This window comes from Cheilinus undulatus, linkage group 17, assembly GCF_018320785.1.
Source record: "Cheilinus undulatus linkage group 17, ASM1832078v1, whole genome shotgun sequence".
Lineage (NCBI taxonomy): Eukaryota > Metazoa > Chordata > Actinopteri > Labriformes > Labridae > Cheilinus > Cheilinus undulatus.
This window is the reverse complement of record NC_054881.1, coordinates 13,271,656-13,289,873: the sequence shown is the minus strand read 5'-3', so window position 1 is coordinate 13,289,873 and position 18,218 is coordinate 13,271,656. Positions and strand designations below refer to the sequence as shown.

Sequence of the window (18,218 nt, the reverse complement as noted above, 5' to 3'; positions counted from 1 at the left end):
CCACTGGTGCAAAAACATGCATCAGTTCTTGCTTGGTTAGACATAAGCACATCAGCATTCTGCATTAAATGAAACCAAAATGCTGCAACTCTGACTGTCAGCCTGGAGTAAAAATGTTGCTGCACTGGGAGTAGCATGCACTCATAACACTAGCTTTAGCTGCTATATGACTAATGTCCTAATCTGTTCAGATCAGCCCCCAAAAGCTAACCAAACCTTAAAACGTGTCTAGTTGTTAAGAATATTAAACAGGTGTTGAAATCCATGTTGAAATTGACAGAATTAAAGTACTTTAAGAGACTTTACATGTGGGCAGATGGTTCTATTTGTATACATTTAAGGTCATCTCATTAAAATGGATTTTAGGTGAATTAAAAAAAAGTGTCATATTTTGATCAAATGTCAAGCCTTTGTTCATACTTCCTCAGCTTGTGTAACACCTTAACCTCCTAAAACCCTGCATGAACATATGAGGAAGTCACATTTCTGCAAAAAAGAAGAAAATATCTGCTATTACGGGGTTGTTTTGTTTTTCAAGAGTTTTCAGTAAATTTGTTCGGAAAATTTGGGGATTTTTTTTTCTATTATTTGCATGGAATTTTGGGGAATGTATATGTACATTTTGGGGGATTGGAGAGAACAATTTTCGTGCAGCTGGTGAGAAAAAATAGGCTAATTTTGATGTTAAGATTTAAGGGTAAATTTGCCTTGAAATTTGGGGGCTTTGCTTGAAAATTTTCAGGGATTTACATGGAATTTTGTTTATTTTTATTGGAATGTTTAGTCTTAATGATAAAGTTTGACTGAAACATTTGGGAAATATTTGAAGAAATTGGGTACTCTTTATGGAATACATTAAAAATATGTTTAGAATTTAAAATATTTAAGGTTATTTTGTGGATTTTGGAAAGGTAAATTTCCAAGATATTCAGAATTTCTCGCTGAAAATTTTGTTGATGCTCGGCCTTAACAAGTCCTTGTGGTCCGTTATCAAAAAGACTCCAAAAATTACTGACTGAAGATCCCCAATGACTTACCAACTGACAGCCAAAACATATTGTCTAAAACCTATCCAGTGCTGCATTTTCTGCAGAAACAGGACTTTCAGGAGATTTGTGAACATCATTTTTACCAGAAAGTGTCCCAACCAAAGACAAGGCTGAGCTTTTAAACTTATGAAGTCCTACTTTTCTCAAATAAGTGGGAAAAACTCAAAAACAATCCAAACAAAAGCTCAGGTTTCATTAGGTTAAATTATAGTAGTGCTTAAACTCCATTGCAAGTTAGTGCTTGCATTTGAACTTATGCATAGCTTGTGTAACCCATAACTGAATTGTAATGAATGCATTTGAGTCAATGTATTGTTCCTCTGTTTCTAGGTTGAAAGAGCCCACCAGGTAGCCATGATCCTGGATCCACAACTCAAGCTGCGTTCAGTGCCGGCCTATCAGCATGAAGACATCATTTCCCGTGCTTGTGACATGGCTGCTGAAAACCGAGATGGAGGTATGACGGGTGGTGGCGGGTCAGGCGGTGAAGATCGAGACACCGATGGCCCTCCGACCCCTAAAATAAGTCGCATAGAGGGAGGGGGAAACAACGGTGGCACGTTAGCGGGAATCTCCTCATCCGGTAACGGCGAGAGTCCGAACCAAGTCAGACAGGAGATTTTTCGATACCTGGCTGAACCTCTTCTTCAAGGCACACCCGACCTCTTCCAGTACTGGAGCTCGGCGGTGGGGGAGAAGTTCCCCAAGCTGGCTCGCCTGGCTCTGTGGCTGCTCGCCGTGCCCGCTGTGGGCATTCGCAGCGAGTGTGTGACTGTGTGTGAGCAGAGCCTGGCCATGAAGAGGAGGCAACAGGTGACCGCAGAGGAAATGAACAAACTCATTTTCCTTCGCTCCAACATGGGCTAAAAGAAAAACCCAATCAATCCTAACCAACCAAACCTTCACCTCCAACCAATGACTGAAGACTATTATTTATATACTGTAGGGTTAGACTTACTGTAAACTTAAATGTGTTTGAAATTAATATACTTCTCAAGACGAATACTTACAGGAAGCTCACATTGTACAGGTTACAATCACCCATCAACAAAACGGCTTGTTCCATATTTTCTACGGAGAAAGGACTGTTGTAAAGTACTGTGGAAAAATGACGGGGTGGAACGGTTAATCTCAAAAGATTTCCCTGACTTGTATGCCTCTCTCGTTTTGGGACGCACACAAACAGGATCAGTTTCAGTCATATCACGGCCAGTAGTTTGAATTACTCCAGCCTAAAGGCTACAATGCTGTTACTCTCTCTGGATGGCAACATATTCAGGTAAAGTCAGCTTTCACTTCTTGAAACTACAGTCATAAACATCTGAAAACAGTTACATTAACAGATGTTAAACAGTAATTACTGTTGGATGCAGTATGTTGGAGAATAATTGTTTTTAGTTGGTATATGACACAAAAAAATCAAGTAGTGAATCCTCACTGCCAGTGCACCTCTGACAATGAACTAAACCAGGTTTATGATTTCTAATCATATACCAACATGACATTTTTCACCACATTCAGACGCAGAAAGATCATCGCATCTGAACTGATGTTTGCTTCAGTGGCCTAAATATGTAGCTGTGCATCATTTGCATGCGCTGCTCTGCATGCATTTTTCATTTAAGCAGCTGATAAAACTTTAATGATAATATGATGTTTTCTTTTTTGTTTATGATAGAAATTGGAAAAAATCCAATTCAAAGGCTTGCTCTCTTTTTGAACTTAACTTAAAGGGGCTTTTTGATGCTGGATATGTATGGGCAGAAATATTTATGTCAGTAGAAAGTCAAAGAAATGGGTTCATCAAGTACTACCAGTTTTTGATGCAGTTATTCAAGTTTAAAAGTGGAATTTTAAATAATAAGATTCAAACTCAAATTTTAAACCCAGTTATTGACCCTTTCACCCACTGCCTTTAGCTTGACTCTTGTGCCACAGTGGCAGCAGGCTAGGTAGACCTAAACATCCCTCTCCCTGTAATGTTTTCTGCCACTTCCTGGGGGGATTTTAAGCAAGCCCAGAGAAAAAGAGGTAACCTCTAATGGTAGATGCCCAGGAGGCATCCCCAGTCAGATGCAAGAACCAGCTCAATTGACTCTTGGTGAAAAGACGAAGCGTTTCAACTCAGAGCTTCCTCCAGATGCCTTTGCCCTATCTCCGAAGCGGGTGCATACACTGTGCTACTGAATTGCTTAAGACCATTGTGCACAATTTATGCACTCAGACTTTAATGGTTTGATGGTCATGAACGGCCTGAGTGGGTAGTCATATTTCCTACTCTTCTATTTATGATGGTGGTAGGGGGATGTGTAATATAAAGTTAGTCCTGCTGTTTTCATGGCTATTTAGGACATTGTCTGACAGTTTACGAAGGAAAAATGCCTCAAAGTTCAGGATTCTGCTCAGGGAGTGTCTGGGGTCGTGCAAGCAAATTATCAAGTATGCCAGTCAGGAGCAGCTGGTCGGGCCGTAGTCAGGTCATGGTCGGTCGTTGTATCCCCCTGTACACCGCACGACAAACAATGCACGATCTGGCTGACAGTCAGTGCGACTTCCAAGCGAGTCACTCGAAGTTCCTCAGAATTCACACATGGGGCTTTTCCGCTATCACTTTTTGCCATGCCGATCCAAACCAAGCCGTGCTGATTTACTTTCCATCACCAGTTTGGCTGACTATGCCACTCCACGCCCAGAATGGTCCTGCCCTGGAGCAGGGCCCAAGCGCACCCACCCACCCTCCAAGCGCGCCAGTGATGGCCAAAGCAGTTCCCCATCATTTGGGGACGCCTCACAGACGTCTTTGAGTAGCAACTGCTGCATCAAACTTCGAAATACCTGCCAGATTACCAAAAGAGGAAGAAGACGAAACTTGGAAGTAGAACCCATAGGTGAACAAACAACAGAACAAAACAATGCTTACTGAGGCACAGCTGTCTAACGTCATCAACTCAAAACACCGCGGCTCTAGATGTGCCCTTTAACGAGTATCTCAGTTGTGGTGGAGAAGCAAATCCTCTGCTGTGCTGGGCTGCCATGCCAAGTCAAACCAAGTAGGGCTAAGTCGTCTTATTGCAGTAGAAAAGCCCCAACCATGCCTGATGTAAGGCTGTGCCCAGCCACCCTCTGAAGGAAACTCACTTTTCTTTGAGTTCCTTTCCTTGTGCAAAGTGGTGGGAGAAAACATCATTTTTATCCTGACATGCGTGATATCGTTATCAAGTAGCTGGTGCCAGATATCAATTTTTAATTCAGAAATATGTCACTTTCTTCAGATTTACCTCACAATTTGACTGACTTTTTCACCACTTTGTGACTCCTCACGGCGGCACAGTAGACACAGATGAGCATTAACAGGAATGTCGAAGAATTTTCCAAAGATAACGATGAAGATGACACAGGGATAATGTCAGAAAGTGAATGGAAATGAGAAGTTGTAAGATACTTGGTGAGTCTGACACCACATTGCAGCAAATATGTGCATTATTTATGCACTTAACCTTTTTAAGGGATTTTTTTATGAGATATCATGATTCATAGTCATGATTGTATATTTCCATAAATTGTTATCAAGGTCCATATGTTGTGTGTTGCAACATATTTAACCTGAAGGATAATGGGAAAAAACTAACAGTGGGATATTTTTCTCTTTCTATATATACTTCTATTTTTATATTAAGAAAATGAAACTATCCCAGATAAATGTGGATATTATGCACGTTCATGAAAGTTACAATCAAACAACTATATAATCCTCTTATTTAGGTCTGAGTATTTTGGGATTTCAAAACTAAGTGAGGTTCATTCTTAATGACCGATCATCCTTCAAGTTTGACTTGCTAACTGTACTATTGAGCTGCTTTAGACTCACACTGCAGCATGCACATACAGCTGTGATGTAAGCTGTCAACAACACATCCATATCATGAACCGACTCTTTATTTATACACTTGGGCTATATTAATGTACACTAAGATGAGACATCTGATTGAGATCCCCCTCTCAATTAGCATTTGCCTCAAGTGTCACACCGGTGTATCTGTGACAGCAGCAGCGTCGCCTGTAGCCTGTAAGTGCTTACATGCAAAAGAGATTCAGAATGTACAGTACTCTGTTTTCTGACTGATGATATCAGACATACTTTTATTAAACTCAGCATTGGTTGCCATCAAACAACATAGAGGTGGCAATACTGTTGAGTCGAACAGTGAAGACTGCAGCTAAAACCTGGACAAGCCACGCTTACATGGTCCATTTCCACACAGCGGTCCATTTTGATTCAGTACAGTTTTTCATGGTTTAGCACATTAAATTCTATTGTTATCCGTGTTTCCTCAGCTGAGGTCCATCTCACCAACCTCCAGCCTTGCTTGTTCTGATGGGAACCCCGTCTCTTTTTAAAGATCCAGATCATTTGGCTCAGCTCAGCTCCCAAACAGCTTAAAAAGCCAGTTTGGCTTTTTAAAATGGGGATTAAATAATGACAAAGGATGGAGGAAAGGAAGCAGGCACTCAAACGGGAGCTAGCTACCACGGCTAACACAAATAAGCCGGTTCATGAACAGCACAGCAATATTTTACCTTTTTTATTAAAAGCATTAAATTAGAATTTTTTAATGTTAAAGGGGCTCAGATAGCCTCTTTTCTCTCTTCATCTGGCCAGAGGATGCTCGACATTAAGAGGTCTGCAAGACTGAGTATTTGTGATATTGATCGTTCAGTGAATCAATAAACAGTGGTTAAAATCACTGTAGGGATCATATTCAATGTATGTAGAAATTTTCTGATGACAAGTACAGCATACAGGTCCATTTAGAGCTGTTATATTCTAACTTTGCTGCTCCTCCATTCCTATTTGGACATTTGGATGCTGTAATTGCAAACAACCTGTAGCCTTATAAATATGAATATGCCAATAATTCAGCCTACAAGTGGTCAGTGAAGGCCACCCAACTCGATTCTGCAGAGTTCAATAATGAGTTAAGCATTTAAGATTTGTTACAAACCTCAGTGCCCCGTGGTAAACTTAGATCAGTGGGTTAATTGAAAGCTTTGCAATTAGGCTTAGCTCCCTCTTCAACATGACAGTCGACCCTCCTGACTCGGAGATGCTTGAACTTTTTCACCCGGGGCAAAGTCTTCTCCATCTGGAGGGTAAAATCCACTATTTCCTGAGTCTAAGTCATTCAAATTCCATTTCTACTGACACATTTCTGTCTATCAATGTGCAAATCAAAAGCCCAGATTTGCATAGGAGAGCATAAAAACACCAAATCAAATGGTTAAGATGAGCACTTTTAATTTGTGGTGTGCATGCACAAAAAGGGCAGCATCATGTTATGACTAGGTTGCATGGTTTCACTCTGCTTTGCTGTAACTCAGCTGTTTTTTACAGATAAGATATTAAACTGCATATGGGATGCAAAAATCACAACATGTCCTTTAATGCTTGAAGGTACAACCCAGCTTTTATGCCAGTAACTACTCACTAACGACACCTAGAGGCCATTCTGTCTGGCCTGATAACAATTCAGGAATATCACAACGTCACATATGGGTTTCATCATTACACTTCTCAAAAACAGAGATGTTTTTCCTCAGCATTGCCATCCTTTAAACAGCAGTAACATTATTAGCTGTCAGCTTACAGGCATGGGTTCAGCTTTCTTGAATCCTTGCATGGTTCCCCACTGTGTGCATGAGTTTTTTTGTCTGTTTAAAGCTTAATTAAAAAAGACCTGTCCTTAGGAACGCTTTTATTATTTAATTTATGACTTTTTTCCATTAATCATTTAATATAAACATCGTCTTCCTCATGTAAGCTGAAATTTTCCTTTTCAAGGCAATAAGCTTTATCTTTCTTTTCAACTTTAACACAAACGACTGTTCATGACACTCCTACAGGTCATTATTATTATTTTTATTAACGATAAATTATTTTTCTGTTTGTGAAATGAACGGGATTTTCTCAGGAACGAGTGCACCCAAGCCGGCACCACAACACTTTTCCTCACTGTACTGAAAAAAAAAAGAAAAAAAAAAAAAAAAAAGCACCAAACTGTGACCTCAATGCCGTGGTACGGACTGAAGCGTGACTTTTGCGAAGCGTTCCACCCCTAAACTCAGTTAGTGCCATTTGCAACAAACGAAAATCACTGAGGGATTATTGTTTTTTCAGGATGAAGCAAATTCTGCCAGTACATTCGCTAAAGTCAACACATGCATACTAATGAAGTCGAGTTATTTATTTTTTTATGGATTGTAGTATACAGTAACACGAGACGATACCTCCTAAAAATGACTTGGATGAATGGAAGTTATACTGTACTTTAGTTTGTTGCCTTTGGTACTAATCGGTTCTGTACGAGTTTGTCATCTCTGTTTTTTGGGCCTTAAGTCTCTTTTCATGCTATCACCTGAAATCCTTCAGTCAGAGCCAAACTCATGCCTTTTTATTGCTGTTAAATGGCCTTCTTTTCACCATCTTCTCTGATGCTTGTATTTATTTTCTCCTTTTTCCACTTATGATTGAAGGTTGGAAACAGTGTCCTCTAGTGGTCTGTTTTAGATGGGGAAAACTGTGGTATTTTTAGAGTGATTGTTTTACAATTTCCAGCTTTTGGAAGGAAGATGTGTCATTTTTGAATCATCTGTTGTTTTGTTGGAATAGATCAGGAATTCTTTCAACAATTACTGTACTCAAGCACAAAAACACACCGCATAAAGTGCTAGATTTGATATCACAATGCTCGTTTCTACACCATATCTCGACATCTAACAGGCTGCAGAAGCATATATCATCTTATTTTGACATTTTTCCAAGCTTTAGGCCCAAATACAACTCAACATACTATCACATAACACATCTGCCTCAATTTAAAGTTAAGTTTTAGCCCTCACAGTGGACGGATTCAGTTGTGCATTTGCATAAGTTAAAGTTTAACTTGTGTTAACCTTGCAGATGTGCTTGGTCGGCCAGTAGGAACATTAATGAGCTGCAGGGACGGTTTACTGTTAAGGACACAGAAAGTAGCAAGTCAGTACACTGCACATGGGACTGTAAAGGGCATACGAGGAAAAGGAGAGACAAAATGAGTCTTTATAGTCCATCTGAATGCAGTTTTTTCCTGTTTTCAGTTGTAAAAGATTTCCTTACCTTCATTCAGTTATAATACATTTTTCATGAATACTTTTTACTCCTTAAAGAGTAACTTAACACCAAGTTTAGCAGAAAAGTTCTGATTCAACCAAAAAGTTTTCCCTCTATTCTTAGAGATGTTCCTATTTTCACCCAACAGTGATGTCACAGTGTCTAAAAGTATATCTGTTCATCACCACGGATAGGTGAGAAGTAAAGTGGCAGTTAACGTGAACTTCTCAATGAAAAGAAACTACCACCTCTACCTCTGTGACCCCGTGTCACTCCACTAAGCCCCACCTACCAAATGACTCACCAACTGAAGTATAGTAACAGCTGTCACTGCTGTCAGTTCAACTTGCAAAGTCAAGTCAGACTCAGAGGGCAGAAACGACAGCTGATTGGTATACGTACGGAAAAGACGTTTCAAAGAGGTAACAGGTGTGTGTCGTTGGGCTCAAAGCTCCACCAAAATAGAGCGAGTGACTCCTGAAAGAGTCTGATTTGTTAAAAGTTCTGCAACCCACCTTCCCAGCTGCTTGATATCTTGAATTTAAAGTCTCTTTTTAAGCAAACAAGGGCCCCACAAAACATTTTACTACTATTTTTTGGTTGATTTTGACAAAACAAAGAATAAAGGCTGTTAAAAAGTGACTCTTGCAAGCCAGTCACATCCACTGGCTTTTAATGGGCAGGAATACTAAAAGAAGGAAAGCTGTAGACACAAGGCAAAAGTAGATGAAGACAATTGCAAGTTCGTACGCAGTCGAGTTGATTGGCTTGAAACCTGCAGGGCAGGCTTGCCCATATTGTTTATTTGATTGAAAACAAAAGTAGTAATGCTTTTTGATGCCAGTTTTTCTTTTTTTTTCTTTAATAAAACCCATTTTTGTAATGATGGATACTAGGGCTTAACATTTTTTGCACATGAGCCACTGTGGCTCATAGTTTTCCAAAGTTACCAGCCACTTCAAATTTGAACTGGCCACACTATTATTGTTAGAAGTAACTCATTTATGATAAATGTTGACTATAAGATTGTACCAAATCATTTGAAATGTTAATGAACACTGTACTTCCAACTTTCAAATATTTTTTTCTCATCAGCCCTGGAGAAAAAAACTCAAATTGACCAGAGTTTGTGGTCTATTATAAAGTGGGCACAAATCCAGCACTTTGCAGTTATTTTGGGGGAAAATTTACCCCTTAATTTGCAAAATGGTCTCTCTGCAATAAGCATTTATGACAGTAACAGTGCCAAAACACTATAGATAGTATTAGAGAAGTGCTTAGGATAGCAATGAATCCATCAAACTTAGAACTGAACACCTTTACACTGTCTATACTGTACAGATTTATTTGCAGTATTTAAGTACATAAATGTTGCCAATATATTTGTGCAATTTAGACAGCGTGTAAAACTTTGCCAACAGTTTTTTTTTTTCTAGCCATTTGAAAACAAGAACTTACCCTAAAACCTAGGGCTGCTTGATTATGATATAAATCAAAATCATATATTTGATTGGTATTGGGATTATGATTGTTTAACACATTCACTTATTGAGTTTACATTTCAGTCATATGCATTTATCAAATTTTAAATCAAACACATTATAAAACATGGATTAATTGGAAATAAATCAGTGAAAAACATAAATACAAATTCTACAAATCATAGGTAATAAACAAAAACATGCTTTTATGGCTAGACTATTACAAAAAAGACTAAAACATTTACCGAAGACAAGATGTAGACAAAATGAGCACAGCATGTGGTAGAGTAATAATGTGACTATAATGTGATTATGGGCTTAAAGGGGTGAAAAGCGGTTAAAAATCAACCCTTGTTGGTCTGGTGTGTTATGTACTCCAACGCACTGAGCAGTGAAGCTACAGCTTGCATTACATGATATAGGGTGACTTTTAGTTGTGTTTGATATGATATGATATGGGTGGATATTGGCTAAAAATTCAATTATTGTATCACAGATAAGGATATTTCTACAGATATTTACAACCACTATATAGGCTGTAAATATCAGCTCACAAACTCATTTTGTTATGTTACTTTTATTTACCTGCCTCAGTGGATGGTAGGTTGAGAAAATTGGGCACTGCTCTAAAAAACCCACGTTTGACTTATTCTGACCTCTATTTGTTGGTATTATGGTTTCCAAACAAGTATCAGTATTGTTTGATTTTCTAATCTATAAAAGTACAAAATAATATTATTGTGACAACCCTTGATCGAATCCACTTTTATTCTGAGGAAAAATTCGACTTGATATTGTCAGTAATGTTGGAAATAGACTGAACCAATCATCTATTTAAACATATATGCGCATACTGCAGCTTAAAACCACTGGAGGTCAGCAGACACAACATTTTCAGACGGTGTTAAGTTACTCTGAGGGGTTATTCAACACTCATGATCATTTTTTTTGTGCTTTAAAGCTCTGAAAGGAAACATAAAGCTTGGATTACTTTGTTTTAAACGGTTCATCTGTTATTCCTCTGTATGGCTTTGGAGGTTTGAGAAGGACCCTTGTTTTCATTTTGCATACCTGAAATCGATCTGCTGTTTTCAAACTGATTCATGTCACACATTTATATTTTGGTATCAAAACAGAAAATTTGCTGTAAAGTATATTTGAAACTGATTTATTTTAGAGCACCAATCAAATGTTTTACCTCAGTACTCAGAAGGTAATGTTGTTATTTAAAGATTGGAAATCAGCTGTTGATACAAATTCTAGCTTTAGTCAAAATACTGTACATTTGTTTGCAGTCATACTCAATTGAACTGATGAAGGGATTTTTCTTACAGTTTTTAAATAAGTATTTTAAATAGAATATACTCTGGGACAAAACGCCATTGTTGACGCAATGATGTCAACTTAATTACTCAGAAATAGCATTTTTGTTGATTTAATGAGAATTATATCTAAGATATGCATGCTTTTAATAAGATTACTGCTATATAAAGTTAGAGTCAACATGATTCAGTTCCATCGGATGAAAAAACACTGGTTTATGAGTTGAACGTACCTTCAAAAACACCCTATCAGGAGTCAGATGAGCAAAACCAGGGCTGGATTTTAACCTCTCAAGGTGGGCGTAGCGACGCTGATTATGGCTTGGTGTTTTTAGGGTTGACATCATCCATTTTCAGAGGATGTATTATGTAAATACAAGGAGAACTGCTGTTTTTATGCCACAAGGGGGAGCCTTCATTTCAGAGATACAGTAGGGAACACCAATAACATTATACCTCTATTTTCTACAGTAGCATTTCAAACAAAGGTTTTGATATAATAGAAAACTCAACTTAGATACTGTTATTATTCCGCTGTAAGTTTAATTTTGTTTCAGGATTTTAACTTATTCAGATAATAATTGTAAAATACGGTATAAGAATGCTAACATGGAGTTCTGTTTTAACTATGGATTATAGTCTGTATTATCAATTCAGGTTAAGAAACTAGTGTTGCTTTCCATCCTACTTTACAGGCATTACTTCCTTTTTATACTCTGCTAAAATGCAAAAAATTGTGTTTGATCTGATTCTTTGTTTTTGTCTTTTTTTATCGCACTTTGGCAGCAGATTCCTGTGTAGCTTCAGATCTAAGTTTGTCTTATTAGTAAGCCTAATTTATACTTTTGTAGCAACACTATTTTTATATAACGGCGAAGAAAGGGTTCAGTGTCTTTTTTTTCTGTTTGTTTTATTCCTGTGTCATATGTGGCAGCGCTGTTCAATGTTTCTTGAATACATTACCCACTGTAGTATGTGATGTGTGAATAAACTCCAAATCTGTGTCAAAATGCATCGAGTTTTTGAAATTTAGGAGAGGGTGGGCGCCTGTTTGAGTGTTTTTGTGGGGAGAGACGATCTGTAAAGCATTCAAGTTTTATTCCTTCAGAAGTTTGTATTCAAGCATTATACTCCCTTTTAAATCAACCTTGCACATTCAGACATTTTTGTCTTGTTAGGTTACCATTCGTTAGAGGTGGCAAAGCAAAGACTCACATTTACTAAGATTACTGTAGATGAAAAGCTTTGATACAATATGATACACTTTATGACCCCATAGGGGGTTTAGTCTTGTATTCCCAGGTGCCTGAACCATTACACACCAGCAAACTTGAAGTTCCAAAAAAGATGGGACACTTTGAAATGTGAATAAAAAGAAGTTTCAACCTATATTCAATTTAATACTGTGCAAATATAAGTTATTTAATATTCAAACTGATTCACTTATTTGTGTCTCTGGAAATGGAGACATATAATGAACTTGATTCCTGCAACATATTCCAAAAAAAGTTGAGACAGGATAATGTTTACAACTGTAAGCATCTAGGGACTTTAATTATTTAAGTATTAAAGATTAAATTCTTTACAATACACATTTTAAGTGGCTAAACAGGGCAAGGTTTGTTTTAGGCTTCATAATATGCCATACATTTCAATGAGAGATGGATCTGGACTCCCTGCAGGCAAGTCTAGTACTAGCAATCTTTTATTGTGAAGTCTTGATGTTGTAACTCATGCAGACTGTAACTTTGAATTACTGAAATACTAAGGGACATCCCTGATATAGACATCTGGATGGAAGCATATGTTGATCCAAAACCTGTATGTACCTCCCAGTATTAACAAGGCCTTCACAGATGTGCAAGTTGCTTATGCCATGGGCTCTAATACACCCCAACACCATCAAATTTGCTGGCTTTTAAACCTTGTGTTGATTGCAGTATGGATGGTTCTTTTCCTTTGTAGTCTGGAGGACTCGACGGCCATAACTTCTGAAAACTGGACTCATCGGACCACAGCACACTTTTTCACTTTAGGTAAGTCCATCTCAGTCCTTCTTTTTGATCCACCACTTCCCAGCAGTTGTATGACTAACACTGGCCTATGAGTTGAACTGACCTCAAACAACTTCTAAAGAGTCAGATGAACAAATCCAGGGCTGGGTTCTTACGTCTCAAGTAGTGATGCTGAGCATGGATTGGTGTTTTTGGGGTTGACATCACCCATTTTTAGAGGATGTATTATGTAAATACTAGAAGAACTGCTACCAAAACCAGCCAGGTGGTAGTTTTAGTTCACTGTACTAGAACTCAACCTGAGGAATTCAACTACATACAATTTCTTCTCCTGTTTATAATCAAAACTCCCATATATATTGTGTATAAAGAACAACATTAAATAACAATAAAAGAAGACAATAAATGCTAAACAATATTAGTAATTCAAATTAAGGTGGCTAATTTTTTCACCTCTTTTTCCTGTTGTATAACCCACTTGAGGTTGAACTTATGGTTATGAACTTATGGTCAGACTTTCTCCTTCAGGATTTTCTGGTAGAGAGCAGCATTCATAGTTCCATCAATTACAGCAAGTCATCGAGGTCCTGAAGCAGCAAAGCAGCCGCAGACCATCACACTGCCACTACCATGTTTGACTGTTGGTAAGATGTTCTTTTTGTAAATGCTGTATTAGCTCTATGCCAGATGAAACAGGATGCACACCTTCTAAAAAGTTAAACTTTTGTCTCGTCAATCCATAAAATATTTTCCCAAAGGTGTTGGAGATCATCAAGATGTTTTTTGGAGATGTGAGATGAGCTAGCAGTGGTTTGGGCCTTGGAACTCTCCCATGGATGCCATTTTTTCCCAGTCTCTTTCATATTGCTGAATCAGAAACACTGTTTTTCACAGAGTCAAGTGAGGCCTGCAGGTCTTTAGGTGTTGTTCTGAGTTCTTTTGTGGCCTGCTGGATGAGTTGTTGATGTGCTCTTGAAGAGATTTTGGTAGGCTGATTACTCCTGGGAAAATTCAGTTTTTCAGTTTTCTCCATTTGTGGATAATGGCTCTCATTGTGGTTTCCTTGAGTCCCAAATGGCTTTGTTACCCTTTCCAGACTGATAAATTTCATTGACTTTGTTTCTCATCTGTTTGCAAATTTCTTTAGATGGTGGCATGATGTGATGCGTTTTTAAATCTTTTAGCCTCCTTTACTTTGTCATACAGGTTCTATTTAAGTGATTTCTTGATTCAGCGGGTCTGGCAATAATCAGGCCTGGGTATGTCTAGTGCAATTAAACTCAACTTTTCCCCTTAATCAGTGAAATCATCATTTAAATACTGCATTTTGTATTAACTCAGGTTATCTTTGTCTAATATCAGTATTTGCTTCTTCTCTTTAGTTTGCCTTCTGTATTTGCACACAGCACTGCAGTCTCATGTCCTTATATAGGCATAAAAGGGGCATTTCTGTATGCTAATTAGGAAAAACATGCATGAGCTTCCAGATAAGCTTCATAAGTATAATGTGAGATTCTCTAAGGAACTTTCTAAAGAGAAAATTTAAGAAAAACCTTGAGATATTGGTTAATTAAGCCCAGGGTATCTTAATATGCAGAGATCCTTAAGATGTCTTTAGAGTGAGTGCATTTATTTTCTGAATTAAAGAAAAATTGTCAAATTATTGCTGTGAAGTGAATCTGTGTGCTTGTTTTCAGTCTGAATGAAAACTCCCGCCCTTGCAGAAAGGCAGCAGAGCTTTCCACAGTGGCAGCGAGCTGAGAGACAGAGGGCCTCAAACACATGTAGAGGGGAAAGAGGCCCTATATGAGGGCAGAGCGATTGAAGACCCAAACATGGCGAGTGAATATACAGAGGCTGCTTAGAGGTGCGTGCAAGGGTTCCCCAGGGGGCTACCGATAGGGCAAAAGAGCGAGCCAAATAGGGAGAGAGAGAAGGAGCAAGTGTTCATCACAGCCTGTTGTCTTTCTCCCTCCATTCGCACCCGGGTCAGTCAGCCCCCAAAGGTGCAGGAGTCTGCAGTCAAGCAGAAACACCCGCACTCTTTTCCTCCTCCTTCCAACGTAAGAGCTGCCTACCAAAGACTAATTTGCAGCACATGCGTCCAAGTTTGCCTGCCCCCACCAACCCCCCCATTTCCACACAATATAACCTCCTTTCCTCCACATCCAACTCCTGAAGGTGACGTTTTTCCACAAGCTATTACCACAGTGACGTGCTAAGTTTGTTTTTGCTTACGGCAACAAGTGTGTGCGAGCCGGGGCCTTAATTTTGGGTCATTTAGAAACGCAAAATTTGGGGGAAAACAACCCCTCCCATTGGACAATTGCTTCCGTTTCATTTTGGGTTTGGGGAAAGTTGCAGATCAGCTCTTTTTTGAGGAAACCAAGGAGGAGTGTGCCTGGCTGTTTGGTAATCAGAATACGTCCAAGCAAGTTATATAACTGTAAATGATACGTTAATTTATCACAGTTCCAGGGCTCAAAAGACGTCTTAAAGTTTCATTTTATTTTTGTCTGAGTAAGGAATATGCAGGGCATTGAAGGGACCGCATGAAAAGGGAGGGGGTTCCCTGTATGTACTAGAATGTGAACACTAGGTGGCAGTATCTGGCTTTTTATCAGCTACAGAGTGGACACTGTACAGTAGACACTTAAGTACAAGTCATGTATAGAAACACCACAGTCTATGTCCAAAGAAATATTAGGCAGATGCAACGATAATAGTTAGTTAATTTATAATAGAATTATATTTGATATGGTTTTGACTACTGGAAGCACAGCCATGCTGTCAGGCTCCAGGTAAATGATGTGTGGAGATCCCATCAGAAGGGGATATGTTGGGACAAGCTTGGACTTGTCAGGACAAGCAAAAACCAAAATTACTTTGGCTTTATTGTTCATGTTTATAGGATTTGACATGAAATAACTGATCTAACATCCATGATTTTTGCATGTTTTTGACTGTAAGAAGGAACCAGAGCACCAGCAGAAGTTCCCACACTGTTTTTATTTGTTTGCGCCCATGTTTGTTTCCTCTTCCATACTGAGCCATTAAAAAAATTCCGTCTCTGTAAGTTGTTTTGCTTTTCCAAGCGCGACACATGTACCCTTCGAGCTACATTTACACCAACAGAGAAAGTTCTGTAGACTTCCGTTTGCCCTTGGCGGTTACACAACCAAAAGGGAGGCATCCAGGTTTGGTTTTCCAAGCCCAAATCAGGCGCTGCCGTGCAGCTCCGCTCCCACCTCTGGCACTGACAAGGTTGGCACCTTCACCCCTGCCCAAGCGACGGCCATCACAGCTGTCCCGACTTGTCTGCTCAGTGAGCATCGGAGGGACAGAGAAGGACAGGCAGGAAGGAAGTGTTCTTATCCTCCTCTCCTTGTCCTGTATGGAGGACCCCGCGGCACCGGCACTGTAGTTTCTCCTGCTCAGCAGGTGCTGACTTTTATTGGTAGTGACATGAATGTACAGAACTGCCAGGGCGCATCCACCCAGTTGCTGTCAGGTGTCGTTCCTGCTAACACTCCACCTAGCCCCTGACCTCACAGGCACCCGGTGCGCCTGTCTGTTCGCCTGCCTGCTCCGCTCCCTGTGCACACCTGCGCAGCCACACGTATATACAGATGCACGCACATCATTCTCTGACTCAGATTCAAGGCTTGTCCCACAGGGGGGCCTAAAAGACTGAGTTTGTCTTGCTTCTCATGCACCTTTTAGAGCTGTTGGATTCTGCCCAAAGCCAAATTTGATACAATATAGAGATGCTCTTGTAACATGTCTTTCCTTTTAGAGACCCTTTCACCTAACTAGATTTGAGTCTACTTGTTGGAATGGGTCTGAAGCTTGAAAAAACAATATCCTACTTCTTTTGTTTTGCATTTAACACTCCATTTGCACCACATGCTAATAGTTTGTCTTTACCATTGATACACAGTCCTTCAGAGTAAACTGAACCACTTCAAAACTTGTTTGAACCCAACTTCATCAAAATTTTGCCTTTTTAGGCCACGCAAGATGTGAAATAAACTCAAAGTGGTTTTGTCTTTTTCACCTGTATAGGCAGGGATTTTTGCCGATCTTGTGCAGAGCATGCGGTTTCTTCGATATATCCTATATCCTTACAGGTACATCTTAAAAGAACAGAATGTCATGTAGAAGTTCATTTTTACTCACAATTTACTTCAGAAATTCCAATATGTCAAAAACCCATCTCAAAAAGTAGAATATTGTGGAAAAGTCCAGTTTTCAAAGGTTTCCTGAGTCTTCATTCTCTCACTCTGATTCAATTCACACAACTGCCATCAGGGGGAAGCCTGCTGACTTGACTTGTGTCTAGAGGTCAATCATTGGCCCCCTTCAGTTAGGGTAAGCCACAGAAGGTCACTGTTGAAAGGACAGGCTGTTCTCAGAGGCTGTATCAAAGCACATTCATGGAAAGTTGACTGGAAGGGATAAGTGTTGTAAGAAAATGTGCACAAGTAACAAGGATGAGCTCACCTTGCAGAGGGCTGTCAAACAGAGCAGGCTGAAGAACTTAGAGGGCTTCTGAGGCTGGGGGGAGTAGACTGAGGCCGGAGTCAGTAGATCAAGAGCCACCCGACGAATGGGTCCAGGAAATGGACTACAAGTGTCGTGTTCTTCGTGTGGAGCCAATCCTGAACCACAGATGTCAGAAGCTTCTCATCTTTAATAAGGAGAAAAAACTGGGCCATTGCTAAGTGGTTCAAAGTCCTTTATCAGATGAAAGTAATTGCATTAATTCAGAAATCAAGGTGCTAGAGTCTGGAAGAGGATCTGAGAGGCACAGAATCCAAGATGCTTCAAGTCCAGTGTTTTCAGTTTTCACGGTGAGTGATGGTTTTGGGTGCCATGTCATCTACTGGTGTAGTTCCACTGTGCTTTATCAAGTCCAGAGTCAATGCTGTCAGCCCTCTACCAGGATATTTTAGAGCACTTCCATTTGCACACCACCAACGAAGCAGGGTCTTGCCTAAGGACATGTGACTGCAAGAGCTGGGGAATGGTCCCATGACCTTCCGACTGTGAGATTACCAACTCCACCTACTGAACAGCAGTCGCCCCATCCCACAGTCAACACAACTAATACTTCAAGATGTTTCCCCAAATTCAGCTGAAATTGCAACTTATGACTTCTCCAGTCTCAAAATTACCCCTTCATGACAAGCATCTTTAGTACT

The 18,218-nt window shown here is 39.5% G+C and overlaps 1 protein-coding gene across 5 annotated transcripts in view; it reads left to right on the top strand.

The window, feature by feature from the left end:
* The window catches only part of znf618 (zinc finger protein 618), a 72,082-nt gene extending 60,082 nt beyond the window's left edge, over nt 1-12,000 (top strand). For all 5 annotated transcript variants that reach the window (XM_041811485.1, XM_041811486.1, XM_041811487.1 and 2 more), the window contains one exon: nt 1,380-12,000. In XM_041811485.1, coding sequence (XP_041667419.1) covers nt 1,380-1,916 — 537 coding nt within the window. In that variant the 3' untranslated portion in view covers nt 1,917-12,000. The remainder of the gene's footprint in view (nt 1-1,379) is intronic.
* The last annotated feature ends 6,218 nt before the right edge of the window (nt 12,001-18,218 follow it).